General features: G+C 33.6%; 1 protein-coding gene across 1 annotated transcript; it reads right to left on the bottom strand.

Moving 5' to 3' along the window:
* Positions 1-275: 275 nt before the first annotated feature.
* On the bottom strand, positions 276-20,737 carry LOC133175720 (uncharacterized). The gene is made up of 8 exons (XM_061310826.1): positions 20,668-20,737; positions 11,393-11,641; positions 9,987-10,217; positions 5,942-6,004; positions 5,261-5,461; positions 1,925-2,140; positions 843-1,028; positions 276-767 (listed from the first exon to the last, which is right to left on the bottom strand). Exons 1-8 carry the CDS (start codon positions 20,735-20,737, stop codon positions 493-495), a joined length of 1,491 nt encoding a protein of 496 aa, XP_061166810.1. The 3' UTR covers positions 276-492.
* Positions 20,738-24,860: the final 4,123 nt, after the last annotated feature.

Below are 24,860 nucleotides of genomic sequence, written 5' to 3' on the forward strand. Positions count from 1 at the left end.
AAAAAAAGACAATGAAGTATTAGTGAATGGATATCACACTGGAAAAAAAAACATGCAAATAATGTACTTGTATCATTACTTTATCTTTGTCAAACATAAAGTTCAAATTGTGTCATTCACCGTAGATTGCTGTTTATTCTATCTGAATTAGAAATCTTCAACGTGCAGTATTTAGAGCCCCTTAATGTGTTCTTGGAAATGTAAATAACTCTTAATTTTTTTCTTATCAATTAACTACTGTACAAACTACAGATTGAAAGTTGCTTCGAGGTGGGTTTCGATAAAAATTTTGGATTTATAAGATTTGGAATATGACTAAAATTTTGATTCAATGTTGCTTGTGTGATTTTTTTTTAAAAATATAGAATATAGACCGATTCTGTACTCATTTGAGTGCATTTATATATAACATAATGCCTTTAAACCATAGGAACAATTCAACAAACAGGGTTTACCGAAGGAATTAAAAGAACTGTTAACAGTAAGCAAGAGTTAAGGTCCATACCGGATATGTCTGTATAGCAATGGGAAGTCACTACAAACAATGGTTATCAACATAAAGGTGATAATACCAACACCTAGAACAGAGCCGATGCCCCTTACAGACGTCCTTTCATCCTTGGCACATGTCTTTGCTCTCACTGTTTTAGACAGTTTTTCTTTATGGACTTCTAGTTCTTTCTTCAGTTTGTCTAATCTGATTTTAAGAACCTGTGGATCACTGATAAAATTCTGAGATCTTACCCTGTCACATGGACACTTACAGCCTGTTCAATACAAAAAAAACAAAAACTTATTATTATATCAATGACGCCATTGCATTAAAAGTTCCGACAACTTACGTTTACAAACTGGTTTCTTTCCTGTCCAATCACCAGTTTCGTTACATACTCTTATGAGATTGCCATCTACGTGACGATGGTTTTTCTTACATGTGTATGTCACATTATCATCCTTAAAATACATCGGTGACTTGCCATACTCAAGAATAGTAGTGTCATTTTCATGATCAGGCTCCTGGCAAGTGACTGTTGGAAATAAAAAAGACTGATTGATTGATTGTATGTTGTTTAACGTCCCATTCGAGAATTTTTCACTCATATAGAGACGTCACCATATACCAGTGAACGACTTCAAATTTTGACCTTTACTCGGCACTCAGGGCCATTCAGCAGTGAGGGATCTTTATCGTGCCAACGCCTGCCGTGATGCCGTGACACGGGGCCTCGGTTTTTAAGGTCTCATCCGAAGGACCCGCAACTTTCACTTCAAAGTGCTGAACGCATGGCGAAGGAACAGTTGCTACCCATTTTTTATCGACTTAGTCGCGGCCGAGATTCGAACGCACGACCTCCCGATCACGGAGCGAGTGCTCTACCGACTGAGCTACCGTGAACGGTTAAATAAAAAAGAAAAACGGATATAATTTTTAGAACTTATTTCTGTACCAAACTTCATAACTGTCAATTATTATATTCTTTCCTTCTGAGAACAAACATTGCACGAGCTTCTCTTAACATGTTGATATCGAGATGACTTAGTGCACCGGTATATGGTGACGTCTCTATATGAGTGAATAATTCTCGAATACAATCAATCAATCAAATGTATGGATTGATAAGGATGAACATCAAAGTTTCCCTAAGACCCAAATTCACTCGAATTTCAGTTCTTAATCGAATGAATTTGAAAGTTAATAAAATTGTACTGATGTTTTATTCGATCTTTTTTATTTTTATCTGATTTATTTATTTATCTAGGCCATATTTGGTTTTTGTAGTGTATCTTGTAAAACTTCATGCTGTTATTTGAAAAGTTGAGTTAATTACAACTGGTAAAAATGTATCAAACATTTGTTAACCATGTCATTAAGCATTTATATTAGTCTATAAAATAAGTTTTAACATAATAAAAAATATATCACCATTGCACACAGGAGCTTTTCCTGACCACTGTCTGTTCTCTCTACACTGAAGTGTGAGATTCCCATCAGTCAAGACGTGTCGTTCTTCACACTCAAAGACACGTGACTTAAGGAACGCAGTGAACGGATCTCTTACGTCATAAGGATATTGTCCTATATCCTCAGCAAAATTATATTTGAGAAGAGTGTTGGTGTAGTTTTTATTGAGGCATTTATCTGTAATTGTGGAAGTAGGAGTTTCACTTTAATTTAATGAAACGATTGATGACTAAATCTAGAGGGGGTCAAGGGGTCCGAGACATCCCCTGGAATTTTCAGAGTTATAAAATTTACAAAGTAACTCAAAAATGACTTGGACCCATTCAACAACCCCCCACCCCCCATCCCAAGTAACCCGGATCCTTGGTAAGTTGGTTCTTGGTAAGTTGGTTAGGAGAGTCAAATATATTAAGTTTATAAAGCGAAGGAAAATGCCACCTCCTATACCCTCCCACAATTTAGGTTTTTCGGATTTGGAGAAGTTTTTTTTTTAATTTTGGCTTGTCAAAAAAGTTCTGATTGGATTTATTTTTCGAGTTGGATGGACCCCACCTGGTAAAAATTCCGCGCGCATGAAATCTTTTTGGCATATTTTTTTCGAGGAACATGGCAAAATGTTATACATGTACGTTCGGCAGTAGCCTTTCTTACATAAGTTTTCATTGCTATCAGAGATAAAATCATACAGGTTAGTTTTTGCTTCTTTTCCTTTAATAAGAATTTACTTGTGATTGTTTAAATTTTCTTTCCAACATTTAAAAACGCTTTTTAACTTTTTTTTTTTTAGTCTGTGGTTTTTTACTTTTCAAATATGAAATTCAAAATGTCAAATCTTAACTTAAAGCTTATATGACGTGTAGCAATTTTCAAATTAGGTCTAAATTAGGTTTAAAAATATTATTAAAAATGTATTAAAAAATAAATGCAGTCGATAATTTAAAGCAAATTTAAAAAACAAACAATTTAAAGTATGGATAAAACAGCTCTCTCAAGACTTTATGAAACATTGATAAGAACGAGATGTTTTATGGAGAAAAAAATCGTTATCCAAGCTTTAAAAACCCAGAGTCTAGTATTTATCAAGATTTATTTAATGTTCTGTGTGCAAAAATATCAAAGGATCAAAAGGTTTCATATTTCATATTTCACATGTGTATTCCTTGTGACAAGACCTTTCTTAAGGTACCACCATATTTGACCTTTTGACCTTGGAGTTTGACCCAGTTTTGCAAAATTTTACCCATCTTTAACCTTGGCCATAACTTTTGAACAATTGGTGCTAGGGCTTTCATACTTCACATACGTAATCCTTGGGACAAGACCTTCCTTTAGATACCACCAACTTTGACCCTTTGACCTTGACCTTGGAGTTTGACTTACTTTTGAAAAACTTTAACCTTAGCCAGAACTTTTCAACAGTTAGTGCTAAGGCTTTCATACTTCACATATGTAATCCTTGGGACAAAACCTTCCTATGGATACCAACAACTTTGACCTTGACCTTGTAGCTTGACCTACTTTTGAAAAACTTTAACCTTGGCCAGAACTTTTGAAAGGTTGGTGCTAAGGCTTTCATACTTCATATATTTAATCCTTGCGACAAGACCTTCCTTTGGATACCAACAACTTTGACCCTTTGATCTTGACCTTGGAGTTTGACATACTTTTTGAAAACTTTAACCTTGGCCATAACTTTTGAACCGTTGGTGCTATGGCTTTCATACTTCACAATGTAATCCTTGTGATAAGACCTTCCTTTGGATACCAACAATTGTAATCCATTGACCTAGACCTTGGAGTTTGACCTAGTTTTGAAAAACTTTAACCTTGGTCATAACTTTTGAACGATTGGTCCCTCAGCTTTCATATTTCACCTGTATATTTCTTGTGAGAAGGCCTTTCCTTGGGTACCATAATTTTGACCATTTGACCTTGACCTTGATTTGACTTACTTTTGAAAAACTTTAACCTTTTCCATATCTATTCAATGGTTGCTGCTAGGGCTTTCATATTTCACAGGTATATTCCTCGAGACAAGACCTTACTTTGGGTACCAACATATTTGATCTGCATTTGAGAAAGTTTAACCTTTGCTATAAGTTGCTATACGGGGGCATCAGTGTTTCACAAACACATCTTGTTTTAAAACTGGGTATACTGTTCGTGCAAATATTTCAGCGATATTATATAAATATATGGACTTTTGCTGAAGTCTACTCGAGACTATACGGACTTGGTCAGGTATTTGTTGACCGATACCTGACCAAGTCCGTATAGTTACAAGTAAATCGAATTCAAAAGTCAATATCATATACAAAGTGTAGACACTGGCAGTGAATTATGACTATCCTTAAACTCGGGTGAGCATATGAAAACCATGGACAGCAGAGAATGATCAGCACATGTACTTGTAAGCACTTTGTTTCAGAATTGTATTGAATTTGCAACCCAAACTGATGATATGCATGAAAATTGAGGGTTACATATACGTGCCTTATGAGTTTTTATATTGATGTTGTTGTACAGACAGACTGTCGGCATCAAAAGCTTTTATTAATTTATATGCGTCATTATAAGAGTTAATATGGTAAAGATAGCAATCAATCATAAATCCTGTAAACATAAGAATTTGAAAACTGTAGCACCTCTTTTGACGATGCCGAGTGGGAGTTTTGCCTTAATTCTATATGTAAAACAGTGATGAGTTTTTAAATGAGATGTGAAAACTTCCCAGTTTCATTTTTATTGAGGAAGCACTGTCTATGATGTCAAAAAGCCTGCCTTGAATTCATCTTGAAATATTACTGTATGAATTAATGGATACTTATCATTATGTTTTGATGATGCTGACTTTTGTGATTCCAAAATCCATATTAAATCTTTAGAGTTTTTTTGAAAATTTGCTATTGATTTAGACCCCTTCTAGAATACATGTTGTAGCAGAGTAAGTCTGAAGGTTGTCCTCTACAGCAGTAAATACTTTTTGAGGCGTTAAGTTGGGGGCTTGGTGGAACATTAACTGGACCCCGCAACGTATTTTTGTAATGATTTTTATGAAGTTTTGAAATCCAGTATACGGACGGTAAATCCAATTCAGATATTGAAAACTTTAAAGACCACAGACAAATACCAATTCACAATAAATGATTTTTTAAAAGTCCATATCAAGTACTAGTCAATACTTAGTCTTATGTTGATAAAGTAAAAGTAATTCTCCAAAATAATGTTCTTAATGCATTACCATGCCTGGGAATTATTCAAGTAAAGAAAAAAAAGTCTTAGACTAGAGACACTTACTATAGCAGAAGAAACTGATGGATTTCCCTTCAATGGTTGAATCAGTTTTCAATGAACACTGTTGTTTACCATCACATTCAGTTAACATTGAAATGCTCTGAGATTTTTCAAACTCCGTCACATTCATCAGAGACAGGTAATTGCTATCACACCTGAGTGAAAACGATCCATGTTCAAAAATCACTGTCGAATTCCAACGGGCTGTAACGAATACAAATTAGCTAATCGCATGTGTTTGCATATTAGATTTATGTATTTACTTACTGCATTCTGAACATCAAATAGATATAAGAGCTTAAAAATATTTTAAAATTAATTTCACCTGTAAGAGTCATTTTATTAAATATTAAACTTGATAGTTGTGAATTCTAAATATGCATGGAATAGTCAAGCTTAACAAATATGGAAAGACGTTTATTAGTATTTATTTTTCGTTATGATTGCACTTATTTTTTAAAATTCATTGATTTAAAGGCGATTTGCATTTTCCTCATCTTAAAAATTTGTCTTATCAATTGAAATGAAATTCCCCTAGTGTTTGATGTGATAAGATTTCTTTTAAGATCACAAATTGTCTCAGTTTTTCCCCTTTTAACAACTAATACCATTCCAAGATATTAATGACTTTTAATACGAAAACTTAAATAAACAGTTAACAACAAAAAAACAACAAAGTTTTACTCAGTTTCTCTCCAGCAATTGCGCTTGAGCAAGCGCATTCATGATTAAGTTCATCAACACATCCTGAAAAATACATTTACAAAATTCTGTATTTTTTTTTATATATATATATTGGGCGAAGTCATTTGTATTCTGACCCTTGATCAGTTTAATTTTTTCCATAAAAACAATTATCAAGAGGTCCATTGGCTACAATGCTCATCTGGATAAAGCTGTTCTTTCTAACTCTTTCTTTAGCTCTTCATTAAAATCTTTTTTACTGCATATTATGTGAAATATGTTCCTATTTTAGCCCAAACCTAACCCCAGGGTCAATAAATTGAAGAAAAAAATCATTCAACATATTTTGGGAAAGTTTGCATTTTAATGATTTAATGTGGCTACATACTCTAGAATTATTTTTATTTCTTATATGTATTCCTACATGAGTGTTTACCTTTTTTTGGCCAAACTCTACCCTCAGGGGCCATGATTTTAACAAACTTTAATCTGCACTACCTAAAAATGTTTGCTTATTAATATGACTAATCATTGACCTACCAATCTTGAAAGGATTTTAAACCATATTTTTAATAATATATTCTCATGTAAGATTTCAATCCCCCTTTGGCCCCACATTACTCCCAGGGCAATGGTTTCAAGACCGCGGAACGATTTGAAATCTGCAGCTTACGTCATTTCCGTAGAGTAAAAAATTTGAAGATAGACAATGAAATGGGCCGTACAATACGGCGTGGTTGTCTGAGAAAACATTGGATTGAAATTCTGTCCAATCCTCCTCAGCTACGCTCGTAAGCACAGTGTTACTGACTGATCCAAAAGACAAATAATTTCAACTGAAGAATAGTTAAAAAATCATATAAATCGGCGTTTTTTGTCCGGTGTTTTTAAAGAAATAAAAAGGGGACGGCCATTTGATTCCTATTTTGGGGTTAGGAGGGCTTAAAGATCTTAGAAATGAATAAGAAAGTTTTTGAGTTTGGACACATACACCCCTCCTGATTTTCGCTTGTCAAACATTTTTCAGTGAAGAAGAAAATAAATATCTCTTGTCATCCTAGAAATAAAAATATTCTGTTATGTGAAGGAATGAACATAAATAATCTGACTTGACAAAGTTTACCGTCCCCTGAAAGAATCTATCTACTCTATATATAACTTTTGCTTGTCCTTAAGAATTTGATAGAAAATTCTGATATACATTAATTCCAAACTACACTTGAATTTGGGAATTGAAATTATTTGGCTTTTGGATCATATATTAACACTTTGCGTATGAAAAAAAGCTCAGGTGGATTGAAAATGAATTTAGAAATAAAATTTCAATCCAATGTTTTCTCAGAAGTCCGTGTCAAATTGCACCCGCCCATTTCATTGTCTATCATTACATGTTTTGACTGTAACAGATGGAAATGACGTAAGCTGCATATTTCAAATTTTGCCAGTTCATGTTCCGTGGTCTTAAAAATTGAATCTGCACAACCTTAGGATGTCTGCATAATAATATGACTAATCATATTCCTTTTGTTCTTCAGAAGAAGACTTTTGAAGATTTTTTTTCCATTATTCTTTGTAATTTTTTGCTTTCCATTCTAGGACCACCCTATCCCTGGGGACCACAGCATGATATTAAAAAAACTGAATCTGCCCTACTTGCAAGGACATTAATTTCACTAACCATGGCCTAGCTGTTCTTAAATATTCTTATATAAATTGTGATTTATCAGATTTCAAACTTCCTTGCTTCACAATCGATTGCACTCGATTTTTGTTGTTCATAGTGTTTGTTTCACTAACAAGTTTTGAAAACTTCGCTTCATTTTTATTCTCATCTACTTTTTTAAGGGTTATTAAGCAATATGAGATCGTTGTTAGGGAAGAAGTCTGTCGTAATTAAAATCTTAAGTTCAATCTGCTACGAATGCGTTCGTGAAGAGCACTTAGAATTTTTTGTAAGAGATTCTTAAGTTAAAACTCTTAGGCAAAAACTTAAGATTTTTTGTGAAAAGGCTATTGACATCACTCTAGTAGAACGTACGCGGGTTAAATTGCCCTCCATTATCACCAAAGGGGTCCTTCCATGTATTTTATCCCCCCAGACCATAATGCTCCGGATAACGCAGACATCAATGTAACGTTCTCCGGCACGACAGTAAAGCCCGAACACCACTGAAATCTCGACTCGTCCCTAAACATGAACCTCCGCCAAATCTCTGTTACTAAACCGTCTTTGCCTCCTACACCACGCTAACCTCGCAACACGGTGACGCCAGAGCACAAGACTTAAAGCAGGACGTCAGGGACGGATGTTGGCCTCTCGCAATCTGTAGCCCTTTTCACAAGAAAAATCTTCAATGAAATAAATTTTATTATAGGATGCATAAAAAGTTCTATTAAACGTTTATCTGGGTTTTATCTGTTATATTTTTAAATAAAAACCGGCTCTAAGATACTTACGAGAGGGTTAGAGTCCTCGTAAAGTTACGACAAATTTTACTCATAAGAATCTTGGTGAATTTTGGTGAAAAGGAAGAAAATCATAAGATTTCTCTTACCATGAATATTATTCGTAAGATTTTTTTTTGGAAAAGGACTACTCTATCCCTTACGGTACGAGGACTTATCTGTCGATGCCCAGCGATGCTTTCGCGATCAAAGAAGCCGATTGGAATCGATTATGCAAATGTGACGTCTGTATATATGTATCTTGCCGACGTGACGTCACGTGGACGTCCTGATCGTAGGTGGTTCCGAACGGTGCCATTTTGCTGATATCGTCTCTATAAAGCATTTACAGTGTTTGAAGTACAACCTGCCTTGCCCCACTGCTTTGAAACATCCCAGCTTCCAGCATACCAATAGCACACAAACAATCATTTTCAATCATGCAAGGAATCTTTCAATCAAAATTTTATACCAAAAACCATTGTTTTTCTGTTTCAATACATTGAATACTGTCAATTAATGCACGAAATTTTAAGCAATTACTAACCACCTGCCGCTTAGGTTCGAAACTCCAGAAAACGGTGCTGAGACCATCTAGGCAAATCGCGATATCGCGATATTTAACGATATCTATTTAGGATATTTGACTAGGTCTTTAAGAATGAAGAGCGATCATACAATACCTTTATGTTTTTATTTAAGTTTTACGTATACACAGTTTCTATTTTCCGCTAGTATATTTTCCTATTGTGCTCCAATCTTTCTCTCATCGCCAGGGGTGGGGGAGGGGGCATTATTTGAACGAACTTGAATCCACAGTCCATGGGGATGCTGCAAACCAATATGACTTACTGTTGTCCTGCTATTCTTGAGAATAAGAATTTTAAAAATATTTTCTATATACGTTGAGCCGCTTTGCGGTCTAATTCTACCCCTAGGGAGCATGACTGAAAAAAAAGACTGGAAAAACCCTATACAAGATAGTATTCACCTAAGTTTTGACTTGTACGGTCCAATGGCTCTTGAGAAGAAGATTCTTAAATGTTCACTATTTTCCAAATATCTTCCCTTAAAGAAGGCGTGGCTTCAATAAATAAACTTCACCCAAGGGTGCTTTGTGACAAGTTTAGTTGAAATAGGAGAAAGAGATGAAAATATGAATGGTTTACAACAAGGACGCCGACGACAACGTCAACAACGACAGACAACGGACAGAAAAGCTCAACTGAGCCTTTTGCTCTAAATCTGGTGAACTATAAAATAATATGGAAATGTTTACCTACTGTGGATCATCAAATTTTTGCGACACCTTATTTTCTTGAGATGACTATATGGTATTAATAAGTGTGAAAAAATTCCTTAATTTTGGTTATTAATGTACATTTATCTGAAACAATACAAATATAAGCGAGAATGAAATTTTCACGAGCAGATAGTGCATGACTTAATTACGCGAAAATAAAGATCCACAAATAAAATGTGATTACAGCAAATACTATAATAATTGCCAATAAATAGAAGTTATCTTTTACTGGTACTTCAATGTTTATGATAAATTTTTTGATTTGTTACCGAGAAAAGGAAAAAAAACAATTATCACCATATATTTCCACCTCACACGGCTCAATCACAGCATAGTTTTCCGTTGATGGATTTGATTTGTTGACATAAAGAAACACCTGTACACCAGCGTGACCCTCAGGAAAAATGATTGTCATTTGTTGGCTTGGGCTAGGTTCTTCGTCGTGGTAAACGGGGTCAAAAGAGGTCAGTTCACTATATGTCACTGTCCGATTTGTGATGAACACATAGTAGCCAGCATGTCGGGTATCTGAAATAAGCTTACAATATATAGTAAGACCATATTTGTCTTTTCTTTAAATGTTTACTCACATACTTCACGGATGCTCTTCATAATCTGAAACAGATTATTTTTATAATATTTAGTTGAATTTTCTAAGTTACCTTTCAAAGGTATACACATGGTATTTGTTGTATTTGCATGGATAAAAATATTCTTTGGGATACTGTACGTATACATATGGAAGCGTATTAGTACCACGTAATATTTTTTTTAAATTGGTAATTCCAACTTTAAAGTTGGCTTTTCAAACTTTAAAGTTGGAAATTCCAACTTTAATCTTGGATTTTCAAACTTTAAAATTGGCTTTTCAAACTTAAATTTAAAGTTATAATTACCAAATTTAAAGATGGAAAAACCTATTGAAAGTTGGAAAAGCCAAGATTAAAGCTATATCATATATATTGCTGATGCAATAAAAAAAAAGCTTAAAGCTAGAATTTCCAACTCTAAAATTGGAAAAGCCAACTTTAAAGTTTGAATTACCAACTATAAAAAATATATTTTGTGGCACTAATACGCTTCCGCATATACCTGAACTATAATTATTGATTAATAGTACCTTAGTTAAGGACCCACACACACAATGCACAATGAATTTTTTTTTCGGACATTGAGAAAATCATATTATATGTGTAACTATTGAGTTTATTTCATTTATAACATCTAAATTACCAGCCATTTACCACCTGGAAAAAATGTTCAACAACAATGAAGTATTGATGAACAGAAATCACTGTTGCTTACTCAAATGGAAAAAATACATGTAAAAAGTGGCCTATTAAAATGTTAAGAAAGCTTGAATTGATTACAAATTATGTAATACGCTGTAGATTTCACTTTATTATTTTTTCGTAGATCTAAGGAAAGATAACTCTAACTGCATAAAAATACCACAAAATTAGAATTCTTAAGTTTGCAGTATATAGAGGATTATTAATGGAAACTTCATTGTTAACATTATTTAGTTATATAAGATGAACAACGAAAATTTAACAAATAAGTCGAGCTGGGGTCAGAAATGTGAGTGTTTTCAGCTAAATACACAAAAATCATGACGATTTCCAAACTTTTTTGAAAGTTCATTTAACACTATAGGTTATTCAGATCATCTGGACACTTAGAAACACTGTACTCGTACTTACACTGCTCCCTGAAGACCAAGTTTATTTTAAAGATCTTGGAAGCCGACTTGAAGGTCACTTGCCACCAAGCCTCACCAAAGGCTTTCATGACGTTTGACCCGGCACATCCGTGTGAGTGATTGTGATATTTCCCATCCAATGCTTTCTCTGCTGAGAGCCTTGGAGTCCCTTCTATCTTACTATATTCATATTCTGATGATATCGAAGTGTTGTATAGATGAACCTTTCCCAAATTACAGATCTGAGATGCTGTAAAATAAAAGGTCGGAAAATGTTGGTATGATGGCATTCATGTTGGATAATAATCCGATTATCACATGTCGAAATGTTTTGACGTCATAGTTACTTTGCTATTAATATTACGTCACAGACTCATTCCTTGAATGCTCCGCCCAGTTAGCATTTTGATTGGTTATAATATCAATGAATATCAATGAGAGAAAGTAGTCCAATGAGTAGCTTTGATTTCACATGGAGTAGTCCTCATATGGGGGAAGTAGTGAGAAACAGACAGTTTCATGGTACTAGTATCGATTTTATACAGAGTTGTAACAATAGAGGTATAATAACACTTTCTATTTTCCTGAGAAGGAATTATACTTCCCCCAAACATTAAACATTTCGACATGCGATATTAAAATCATACTGGAATTATAGAAAATGACAAGCACGATAATTCTTTAAAATATATATGTGAAATTATTTTAATTTTTTAACATGTTATTACGTTCCTAGGTATTGCTGCATTAGATATCTAACAAAAGTTTAGTTACGTGAATTTGAGTTTCTTTTAATGCCACTATATTGTCTATTGCCTATGTCTGAGTATCTGGTTTAATTAATCTCCTTAGATTGTTTCAGTGTAATAAAACGGTTATGGAATTGGTACACGGGAAATTGCAAATTTATTGTTCCCCTCGGCAGGAAACTATTTCCCTCTGCGGCGAATAAATTTACTATTTTTTCATACCCATTCCATAACTGTATATACTGATCTTCTACCAATATTGTGAAATTTATGCCCCCCCCCCCCCCCCAGGTTTCAAACTCCAGGGTTTGGCTAAGTTGGTCATACATTCAAAATGTATTTTGTTTAGGTATAATAAAACAGTAATGGAATTGGTACTCGGGAAATGGCAACTTTATGGTTCCTCGAGGGAGGAAATTACTTCTCCCTCGGGGAACCATTAATTTGCTATTTCCCGTGTATCCATTACATAACTGTATATTGTTGCGTATCAAATCAACTGGGAGACATAAACTCCAAATGCGGGTGTAATGACACATAAATAAGGGAAGTTGACGATAGAAAAGTTTAAGTTATCACGGTTATCATGAAGCTTTGTTCTGAGGTTGCCATTAATGCATTTTTCTAGTAAAATATATAAATATGAAACAGATGTGTCAGACTCCGTGGTGTATTTTATTTCGAGTTCAAAGGGATATATCGAGTCAACTAGGAATGAAAATGAATATTGCTAATTGATGACACGTCGTCGAATTGAAGGGCATAGCAAAAGACTTCTTTTCATGTAGAAGTTTCTGAATAAATTCTGTTCCATATGAATACAAAAATAGGTATACTTTTAACGGGGCGCATAGATGAAAATACATTTCATCTTTGAAAAAGTTCTATTCAAAATGATACATTGTGGGCAAACGTATTATTACAATATATGAATATATTGAGTAATTTACACCTTACCGACCTCCTGGGTGGGGCTATGTTGATCATAATTTCGAAATACGGTACACCTTTCAAAATCGTGTATGTATAATAATTATGATTAACACTTAGCCCTCTGCCAATTTTAAAAAAATACGTGGACCATAGTTCGGGCCTCAGGGTGCATGGAATTTGTCATATGCTACATCTTTGAAATTCTTAATTACTCACGGCCAGTTGTTTGCATTATTTATAACGAGCAGCTAACATCTTATATATAAAAAAATATAAAGTTTGTGTCATAGGCTAAGATGGTCTTGTGCTGAAGTTTATTATACACTGTACTTTATCTTTGTTTCTGAGTTTCTGAGTGACAAGCTGCATGAATATGATAATTGATGACCTCACAGAACTAAATGATGCACTAAATGACATACGAAAGGATGACTGCACTTAACGCCTGTTTTGGGGTCTTTTTCGGTTGCTTCTGTTGCTTTTATATCTAAACTTTATTTCACTTTTGTATGTTTATGAAAGAATCCTGTCAATTTGAAACCAAATTTAAATCTTAAAATGATTTTAGACTGTGATACAATAAAATGATTCAATGTTTTTTGTCCTTAGTGTTTTCCAAATATAGTGAATTTACAGTTAACTGCCCTTGATTGAACATTAGATATGCATGAGAGGTGGAGCTAACATTGTTAATATGGGTCTTAAATTAGACTTGATAAATAACAATGACATGTTTGAAAAAAAGAACATGATCACTCTTTCCAATCTCCCTCTCCATTCTGAATGGCACAAATACACTTCTGACAAAGGTTTCAAAACGAAACTAACAATATGAGCACGTCAATATAATTTAAGCAGATTCTATATCAATGCCAGATGACTTAACGTGTTCGAACATAATGTCCTAGTTAGCACAAAACATGTTACCTTACAAGTCACGTGACGGAATTTGGTATTCACAAAGTTACCCGAGGTAGGACATCACGTGGTAAATTATAATATTCAACATGTCACAATCCTTGGTTACAACACAGAGAGCGAGTGTAAGAAGAGGCAGTTTTTTTCTCTTTTTAACCATGAGCGCATGTTTGTCTATTAATCTCCTTTTGACACATTATTATTTATGCAAATATACAACTACTGTGAAACGGAGAACAATAGACAAACATGCGCTGACTATGTATAAAGTCAGTAAAAAAGTGGGCGTCCTCATTATCGTACGGAGATTCAAGAAATTGTGATGACCCCTGCCTTTGAAAACAGATTCAAACTTCGTAAATACACACTTTTATTAAACGTAATTACATAAAGTTGTAGATTGGATGTTGACCATTCTTGCAATGAAAAGGAAAATGCTTGTTTTGGAAGTTTATTTTGTCGCAAATTTCGCATGTCCTTAAGTGCAGTCATCCTTTGCGACAAAATCAACTCTCAGAAAGGGCGTTTTTCTTTAATTACAAGAATGATCAACATCTAAAGAATGATCAATATCTAAACTGCAACTTTGCGTAATTTCAATAAATAAAAGTTTGTGTTTACGAACAGTGAATCCGTTTTCATAGGCAGCGGTTATTTCGCAACAGAATACAAGTTATATATAAAAATTTAGTTTTCTAATGTTAAAGCTGGAGTACTTCCGAATTCAGTAATTGATAAGATGTTATTTCTGTTTTATGTAAATGATGTTGCTGAAAACATATCTGTTTGTAGATTATATGCTGAGGATAATTCCTTACAACAATTAATGTTCAGATAATATCATTCTTATTGAGCAAATTTTAATCATGATCCTAGAATACTACATGAATGGTCAAGGAGATATTTTCATATGCCGCCGTTCCGCCAAAAATATAGTCCCTGCTAGATTTCAAACTCAGTTTACCATTTTTATTTAAGTTGTACAATTATGTTGAGGAAAGAAAAATATGATCTTTAAATCCCTTACACCTAAATATATATCACATATGAGCAAATATACGTTGAATATTTCATCTAGTCAGAAACCAGGCAAGAATCCCTCCTTAAAGTGATTTTAAGCTAATATATCTTTGCAATACATTTGAATGCAGTGCCTCAAAGTTCTGATACAGATTTCTGAATAATTTATCTGTATATCATGATTGGCTGTCCCTTGCAAGTATGCGCAAGACCCAGGCTTACAAATTACCTTGCTTTGAAAATTATAACTGCTATGCTAGTGACAGGGGGCTATCTATGAGTTGAGGGTATGCACATTACCAAACCTGCTCCTAACAATGGCAATTTGAAGCATATCCTAATGAAATATGATATGGGTGTTGTTCATCACTGAAAGCAATTTTGTTGCAATTCTTGTCATGACACATGGTTGAGGTCTAGTAATTTTAGCAAACTTAAATTTTTCAAATTCTACCTAGTGATGGGTCAACAAGTCATGTATAGAAAATTTGCTTTCTAGGAAATGTAAAACCTGGAGTCCCTCAGGGTTCAGTGCTTGGTCCACTGTTATTTTTGTTGTATACAAATGAAGTCTCTTTGTAGATTATATGCTGATGATAACTCCTTGTAACAACGTTCAGATAATATCATTCTTAGGAGCAAAATCTGAATCATGATCATGAATGGTCAAAGAAATTGTTGTTGAAATTTAACCCACAGAAAACCACAGCTGTATTTTTTCATTTAAAAAAGTTCAATAAATTCCAAATTTATTTTTTTTTCAAAATTGTCAATTAGAATATGTCTCACAATAAATTTATGTCTTCAAATTTGGGTTGGTCTGATCACATTGATAACATTGTAAAGAAGGCCTACAGAAAACTTGGTTAACTTAGAAACCTAAAATGCACTGTGTAAAGGGATACTTTAACCCAGATGTATAATTCTTTTAAGGCCACAACTGGAATACTCTGTTGAACTTTGGTCTAAATGCATAAAGGCAGATATTGAAAAGCTTTAGAGAGGCCAATTATTTCCACTACAATATTTACTGATCTTTCGCTTATTGTTTCCAAAAATTCCTTATACATGTACTTGGAAACCGGTTGGGAACCTTTGGGAAACAGAAAAAATCGAGTTAATCTAGTAATAGTGTATAAAATACACAATTACGTAGTACCTACTTACATGTACATACAAAATATGGTACCTGATATAAAATTAAGCAATGTTTCACAATATTCTACTCGAAATTCTTCCAACTATTTCTTGCCCAAATGCACAATAGAATTTTTTAATAAATCCTTCATTCCTGATACTGTTATAAGGTGGGATGCAATTAGTCTTAATGGCAGAGATTTTGTACCGGGTGGTAAATTCCAGGTTAGGGAGGGGTTTATTTTGTACAGATGTGAATGCCTTGAGGGCTAGCAGTCTATCTGTGGTCATTGTCTCCCAATCTCTACACACAGGAAATGATTTAATACACAATAGAATACCCAAGAAGTCAAAGTTTACCTGTGTTGGGATTTTGAGATGATTTTAAATTAGAAATAAAAATTGTAAATAAAGTTTAATTCTAATTTTTTTTTATTAATTTGTAATTGAATGTGTGTCAAAGCATCCCCACCCATTAGAAATATTATTAATCAAAGTATTTGTTGAGCTTTGAAAAAAAGTTATATATATATACCTAATTTTGATATATATTATCATAATGAATATCATAATTATTTCAAGTACTAAAGGTGTGTACATATATATTATCAAGCTAAAAATTCCATAGTAATACAGCTTCCCTATTGTTTATACCATGTGTGGTAAATATCAAAGGATTAAAAGTTAATTTGAAGGTCACCACGAGTGCCAAACAGTAAGTAAATGTCAATCATGTTCAAGCACCCAATGATATGTACCTTAATGTTCTTGATTGACGGGTACACAGACCAGGTACTTTTGAAGGCGGTGCTTAAAATCTCTGCCTTTAATCAAAGGAAGGCAACTTCCATTTAAATTTTTTTTAAATTTTCTGTCAAGCAATATTGCAAAACCTCCAAAGTATTTTTCATATGGAAAGAGACTTCTGAATATAATTCACACAAGGTTAAGACATAATAGTACTTTAAACTTTAAATTCTAACTTACTTGTATATCGTTGTAACTTAATAGCCAGTCCAAATTGTTCATGATTCATACCTTCTTTTTTTTTTTTTTTTATAAAATTTTAAACAAGACATTCTCTCTTTATTATCATTCCATAATTTGTACTTTTTAGTTGTGAATTTGATGCGATGCAGTCGGGGTGGGGGTTGATTCATTCTGTGATCAACAAAATGTAGAACTTTTTAAAGTTATTCAATCTTTTTTAAACGAATGTGGAAGATTTTCCATAAAAGTATTAGTTTTTATAAAGAATAATGTTTTGCATATCAAGAATTCTCATTTTTTGACGATACTAATGATCAAAATAATTGCACTTGTATTATGGCCATTTTATACGATTTTGTATAAGGAGAACAATGCCTAAGTTATAGAAACTGTGCCTTATTCTTTTGACTTTGTCGATAAAATATGTTCAATTAAATTCATAGTCAGGGGTCAACACGATTTCCTGAATCTCCATACGATAATTAAGATGCCCACTTTTTTACTGACTAAATGCATATTCAGCGCATGTTTGTCTATTGTTCTCCATTTTATGGTAGCTGTATATATTTATATATATAAAAGAGGAGATCAATAGGCAAACATGAACTCGTAGTTTAAAAGAGACACACTTTTTTCTGACGTTTATTCTCTCTACTGTAACCAAGAATTGTGACCTACAACATATTATAATTCACCACGTGATTTTTTACCTCAGGTAACTTTGTGAATACTAAATTTCGTCACGTGACGTGTAAGGTGGGTTACCTGTACCTCACCAACTGAGCTACTCAGGATATTTTTTCGAACACATAAAAGTATCAGACATTGATTTACGATCATCTGTAGCTAAAGATATGTGTAAGTGGCCATACTGTTAATTTCAGTTTTGAAACCTTTGTAAATACTGGTGCATGGTCGGATCTAGAGGGGGGGGGTCTACCTTTAATTTTCAGAGTTATGAAATATCTATGTAAAAGAAAGGAAAAAAAATTACCTCGGATCCCCCAGGAAATATAGAACCCTCTTCAAACGATAAAGGGAGTCATCTATCTAAAGAAAATTGACTTAGAATAGTGTCCTCTACACCACCTCCCACCCCCACCCATCCCCACGAAATAGAAATTTCAGGTTTGGACAAGTTCTGTTAAGGTTTGTTTATTTGTATGGGGTTTTTTTTTTTTTGGGGGGGGGGGTATGGTGCCATATGGAAAAGAGAAAGATATATCACTTTTCTATATATGTATGACATTATTACGCTTAAGTCTAATTTAGACCCATTCTTACAATATTAGCTCCACCGTTAGTGCATATTTATCAACCAAATCTTCAATCAAAGGCGGGTCAATGTAACTTTTCGAAATTTGCAAAGCAATAAAAGCAAATACTTTATTATTTTATTGTAACACAATCTAAAATTACTTTGACAATCAAATTCGGTTCCAAATTGACCAAAAGTCTTTCACAATTAATAGAATTAGATAAGATATGAAAATAAGAGAAGTTGTATAAAAAGAACGCAGAACCCGGTGTTAAATACAGTCATCCTTTTTTAGTCACAAGACCAGAGTTCCAATACGGTTGGGACTAACATAACATGAGAAACTCATAATACACAGGTGATCGAAATTATTTTCGAAAGATTTACTTTTCAAGAATATGAAAGCATCCTCATTTAGTGTATACTTCAATGTGTTTGTTTAAACTGTGATCTAATTGTTATAACATCAAAACAATTAAATATTTTCACAATTAAACAAAGGTTCCCTATCGGAAAGGGGGATTTTAAGATTAGTTTAATTGATTAATTGGTAATTGATTTTATTTAGTAAGATATTTGATCTTTTTTGTTTTCTTCAGATAGCTGGTCTTTGTCCTAAAGAATGAAAAGGTAGTCCCTAAAAGAATATTAATGATGACGCATTTGATATGGATTCGGTAGAAATCTGAGCGCACTTGAAAGGTGAAAATTGCATTGATCTATCAAATGATATTTTAGAATTCTATTGATATATCGGGTTTATGAGATATAGGAAAAGGAAACATTTTCCCGACAGTGTGTTTTGATTTGTTCAAATATGTTATGACTGGATGATTCATTTGGTATAAAATGATATATTCCTTTACATGAAAATTGGTCATCTCTTGATCATCTCTCTATGATTTCGAAACTTTTCCCCAACAAAATGAGCAAACCTTTGTTTAAAAAATGGAAAGAATACCCAGAGACCATACAAATTAAACTGAAAGAGTGAAGATAACGAACAGCGAAAACTCTACAAATACAAATATTTAAACAGGACATAAAACACGGACCATGGGAAATTCAAGACAGCATCCCCTGTTGACCGGTCACACCCGCCATGAGCCCTATGTATTGGTCAGGTAGATGGAACATTCCATAGTCAAATTTAGTAAAACAATTGATATGAAACACGTCACCCAAAATACGACCCATGATTAGCTTATATTTTGCTAACAAGGTTATTATAACGACCATAGAATTTACGAAATGCTGACGTTAAACGAGGTTTTGAAATCCCTGAAACATCAACTTATTTGTCAGTAGTCTGCCTCTGTTTAAAATTTCATTGTACTCAGAGCATGCTCTTGAGTATCGTATAAGTTGGGAGACGTAATCACCATATGCAGGTGAAAGCGGAATATTTCTACATAAATAAGGAAAGTGGAGAATGGAAAAGCTGAAGTCATCTCGTTTGTCAAGTACAGTTTAGTTCTTAGTTGGCCCTTATATCTATAGTTAGGAAAACATCCAGATAGGGAAAAGATATGGCAGACTTTGTTGTTCACTGGGATATATCGAATTGACATATGAATGGAAGTTACAAATGCCTATGTGTTTAACCTTCCTTAAATCTGCTTGAATAGACATTTAAACGGTGAATGATTAATTCAGATTACACAACAAATACACTCTTCTTTATAATTAAGAAAAACATCAAACCATATTTTTGTAGATGCATAGTTAATGAAAGCAGATAATCTTATTGACCTTTGGTTCCAAATTTTTGTATTGTATTTGTAATTTATTCAATTTTTTTAACATTATTTTGTGTAATTAGATATCATAAAGGAGAGGACATTGCAAGTTTTAAAAACTTGTGCCCAATCCTTTTTTAACTTCTTAACAATAAAATATGTTAAAAAAATAATTAATCGTCAAAGATCGTCATCCGTCATCTTTAGTACATGTACCTCTTTAAGTCTTTGCGTAGTGTAAGATTCTTTATTTTAGATTTTTTAATTTTTTTTTAATTTTTGATACCTGCCTGTCTTGATTTCATTAGTTGTGGTTTGCATAAATCAAATATACACTTTAGATAAGGAATGTTTTAATTTTTTAAGCGAGTAAATATAGACAAAGTAGAATTTTGTCGCTTATGACAGAATGCTTTTTTACCTATATGATATATTTTAATTATTTTTCATTTATAAGAAACATTCAAACATTAATATCTGAATAATTCTGTTTAGAAAAAAAGAAAAAAAAATAGCATGCATGTTTACTTACCATTATGTTTATTTATTAGAAAAATTCCAACAAGAAGATACACCGTGCTTTGTGCCATTAAATGCCTCATTAGACACAGTCAGATAGAGATACAAACATTCCTCCTGCCAGCTGTATGTTTTTACTTAATCAAAATTTTTCAAATGGGTGTTATATATTTACAAACGTATTAAATGAAACACGTTATTTAAAAAATAATAATTTCAAGTAGTATGATGCCTCACGCGATTTTCGATTTATAATTTCTTATATTGTTATCGTTAAAGGATTTCACCATCTGTTTTTCATTCGATTCACCATTGATTGCAAATGATATTTATTGGAGTTTTACAAAATATTTCACAGCAAAACCTAACCTTTAAAATCCAAACAGCTGGTGTAAGTTTCATTAATTATTAATGGCTATCAAAACTAACAATGATGTGGCGAACAGCATCCTTAAATATTTGATCAGTTGTGTGGATCAGCAACAAATAGAAAATTTACCATAACATTTCCATGTTCCGTCACAATATCCGACATGATTGACTTATGAATGGTAATCATCGAGAAGCAAAATAAAAGATGTCTTTGTCAATTGAGTACAAATAAATTATGCATGTTTTTTTTTAATGTGAGATAGTGGAGACGAAAGTTACGGTGAGACGAGAAAATATGATGTACGCCAAATTTGATTCCTTGGGGATTAATCAGTCAGGCCCGTAGCAACGGTTTGGGGTGGGGGTGGGGGGCAACTTCCCAAAAAATTCTGACAAGCAAAAACCAAAACTGACAGGCCGTTCTACGGGCCTGGCAGTAATATCGACTCGTTCGTGCTGGAAAGAGTTTTAAAAATTTTGAATGTTTTCCCTAAGGTAACACTAAATATTTCATAGATATGGTAGAATTGAGGCTCTGTGCTCCCCATGGAGTAAACAGGAATAAGTCAAGTCAAAAAGTCGTAAATATGCTACTAATCTCATGCTATCGCAGGAAATTAATGACGTCAAATATTGATCTATGATTTGGGTTATTTTTTAGAAATATATCTTCTTTGAAAGAACTCGATAAAGGAAGAAATTTGTGTTTAATATATTCTACGATCATTTCGAATTTATATGTACAAAATGAGTAACTTAAGCAATTCTTGCATTGCAAATATATTCATAATGTGTTACAGTGCTGCTGTATTCCATACTCTCAATTTTTAAAAGATCCTTCTATATGAGGCCTTTTTGCGGCCCACAATGGCTTCAAAAAAATCGGGGGGGGGGGGGGATAAGAAGAGCCAAATGGCCATGCCCGTTTTGCGGGTATGCAAGTACGCATATCAAAAATACATACACCAATTGCTCGTATTTGCCTAGGCATTTAAATGTTTACAGTATTTGTAAAATGATGATTAGCTATATTCTAAACAAGCTGAACACGAGATCTTCATTTTCTGCCACAGGATGTCTAACATTCGTAGTGACTTCTATTCTGTAATCTGTATATTGAGTGTTAAAAAGTATTTTGGAGATATTAAACTGTTTACATTAATTGTATATAATGATACTGGCGATCTTTTGGTTTAAAAGTAAAAATAAATTAAAACCGGAATACACTTATTCCAATATTTATTATAATTTTACCCGGTATTCATTTCTTTTCCAAAGTCTACAGGTATGTCTCTTCCTCACCAATGTCAGGGAGTAACAATGGATCTGGTTTGTTCAGAATCTTCTCACAATCCTCTCTCCATCTCTTTAGTTTTGCAATTTCTTCCGTAATTGCTGAACCAACTTTTCCTTTCAAAAGCACTCTGAAGTTGATATTAAAAAGGATGTTGGAGTTCCTCATTGACAATATTTTCGAGCATGTTGTCTTCGGAAACCAGATCTTCCACCAAACAGTTTGAATTCTGATGGACAAAAAATGTGCTTCTTTTTTACCCGACTTGTTTTTATATTCCTATGAAGCAGAATTTATTCAAAAACTTCTACATGAGAAGAAAACACTTAATGTGGCCTTCACCTCGACATTCATATACATCTACGACGTTTTATCAATTTACAATAGTTACTTATAAATGGACTCGATATATCCCAGAACTCGAAATAAAAGACACATCTGTTTCATACTTGGATGTTTTACTGACTATAGATGATAAGGGCCAACTAACACTAACATCTAAATTGTATGACAAACTATGAATTCAGCTTGTCCATCGTCAACTTTTCCTTATTTATGTAGTAATATACACCTGCATAATTATGTTGTTTACGTCTCCCACCTTATTCGACACTCTAGAGCATGCTTTAAGTACGATCAATTTGTAAAACGAGGTAGGTTACAGATAGAAAAGTTGATGTTACAAGGATTTCAACATCCCCATTTAAAGTAAGCATTCCGTAAATTCTATGGTCTTTATAATGACCTTGTTAAGAAATGTAATCTATCACTGGGTCGCATTTTTGTTGACGTGTTTCATATCAATTGTTAGGCCTTTGTTTTTATACTAAATTTGACTATGGAATGTTCCGTCTACCTGATCAATACATAGGCCCATCAACAGAGAATGCTTATTCCTCCTAGGCACTGATCCCGCCTCTGGAATTTACGGGGGTCCATGTTTTACGGTCTGTTCACAAATTTGTTTTGTTAGGTGCTAGCCTCAGATCTGTCTTCAAGGTCCACATTGTATAGACAATTCCGAAGAAAAAATAAAAGCCAAATATAAGGAACATTTTAAATCTAAAACCAAACTTTGCACAGCAGATAAATAGTTCAGGTGTCACTTCATTGGTTCTTATAATATAATATAATATAATATAATATAATATAATATAATATAATATAATATAATTTAATATAATATAATTATATCAAATAAATTTTAGTTAAAAATATCCAATTTATTCGGTAGTAATGTTGTCATACAGTATTTCACGAGCCTTTACATCTCCTTGTGGGCGACACTCTTTCTCTTTCGGGATCTTTCTGTTCTGTTATGCCAGCTCCTGCTTTCGGTCTTTAACTTTTCCTAGGATTCTGTAAAACAGAAATTCTCTAAAAATGATTGTTAGGATTAATATTACCTTTTATCATTCAATAACATCTATAAATAAATCTACACAAGAATTTATTTTCATATTCACGGTTATAGGCAAAATCACTAAGTCTGAGCCATATATCTACTCTCATCCTTGTGGAATACTAAAATAAGAGAACATTTTTAGGAGATATTGTGTTTCGGTAAATGGTATTCACCTACCTCTCCATTTTTTCAAAATTTTTCTTTTTGTTCTCAAGCATTCTCTAGGGTTGCCTCTGAAACAAAGGTTAGATCAAAGGCCAGACCACCTTTCTTTTCTGTTACTTCCTCCGTGTCGGGCGCAGTGGTTAGAGCGTCTGCTCTAGAGTCGCGGAATAAGGAGTTGATCCTTATCGCGGGTTCGAATCCACTGCGGGACGAGGAGACCGGTCCTTCGGATGAGACAGTATAGACCGAGGTCCCATGTCGCAGTAGGTGTTGGCACGAAAAAGATCCCTCACTGCTCAATGGCCCTAGGTGCCGAGTAAAGGTATAAATTTTTTGCAGCCCTCCACCGGCAAGTGGTGGCGTCTCCATATTAGTGAAAAATTCTCGAGAGAGACGTTAAACAACAAACAAACAAACAAAAACAAACAAACTTCCTCCGTTTGCATTGTGCATCGTACTTTCTCGTACGCCTCCATCTCTTCCTTCTTCACGCCTACTTTGTTATTTTTGGCAAAACAGCTCTGAAGTAGACCCATGATTATTTCAGAGCGTCAAAGACTATGGCATACAATATCTATAAAGATTTTCTTGATAATCTAATATTTTGATGTCACAGAGGATTTTTTTATTCTCCACTTTAAAGAGAACGAAAATTTTAAGCCTTGCTTCAAAATTTAAATAATAAATTTATCAATTAATTGATCTGTCAAGCTTTTTCTTTCAAGATAATAAAATACACCCTGCGAGGCATTTTGAGATTAAATATCATTTTTTATAGGACATTGCGCATTGAAATCCACTTTCAATCATGAATTTTATAACTGATGCCCTGTAGTTATGAAACATCGAAAGGTTCTTCCAGACCCGAACGAAGGGAGCAGGGTTCCCCCTTAATTTTGCCAGTGTAACTTTACTGTAAAAAAAAAGAGACTAATTTACAGCTGTACCCCAAAATAATTTGCCAGTTTAT

This window comes from Saccostrea echinata, unplaced genomic scaffold (genome assembly GCF_033153115.1).
Source record: "Saccostrea echinata isolate AGI-Se365-2 ecotype Australia unplaced genomic scaffold, CSIRO_AGI_Sech_v1 ptg000064l, whole genome shotgun sequence".
Taxonomy (NCBI): domain Eukaryota; kingdom Metazoa; phylum Mollusca; class Bivalvia; order Ostreida; family Ostreidae; genus Saccostrea; species Saccostrea echinata.

Bases quoted from the DNA above. Each gene is read 5' to 3' on its own strand.
- LOC133175720 (XM_061310826.1), bottom strand. From the start codon at position 20,737: ATGAGGCATTTAATGGCACAAAGCACGGTGTATCTTCTTGTTGGAATT. The intron at 10,218-11,392 runs GTAAGTACGAGT...AGCTTATTTCAG, and splicing joins CTTGGTCTTCAGGGAGCAGT to ATACCCGACATGCTGGCTAC. The intron at 768-842 runs GTAAGTTGTCGG...TGTATTGAACAG, and splicing joins AAAGAAACCAGTTTGTAAAC to GCTGTAAGTGTCCATGTGAC.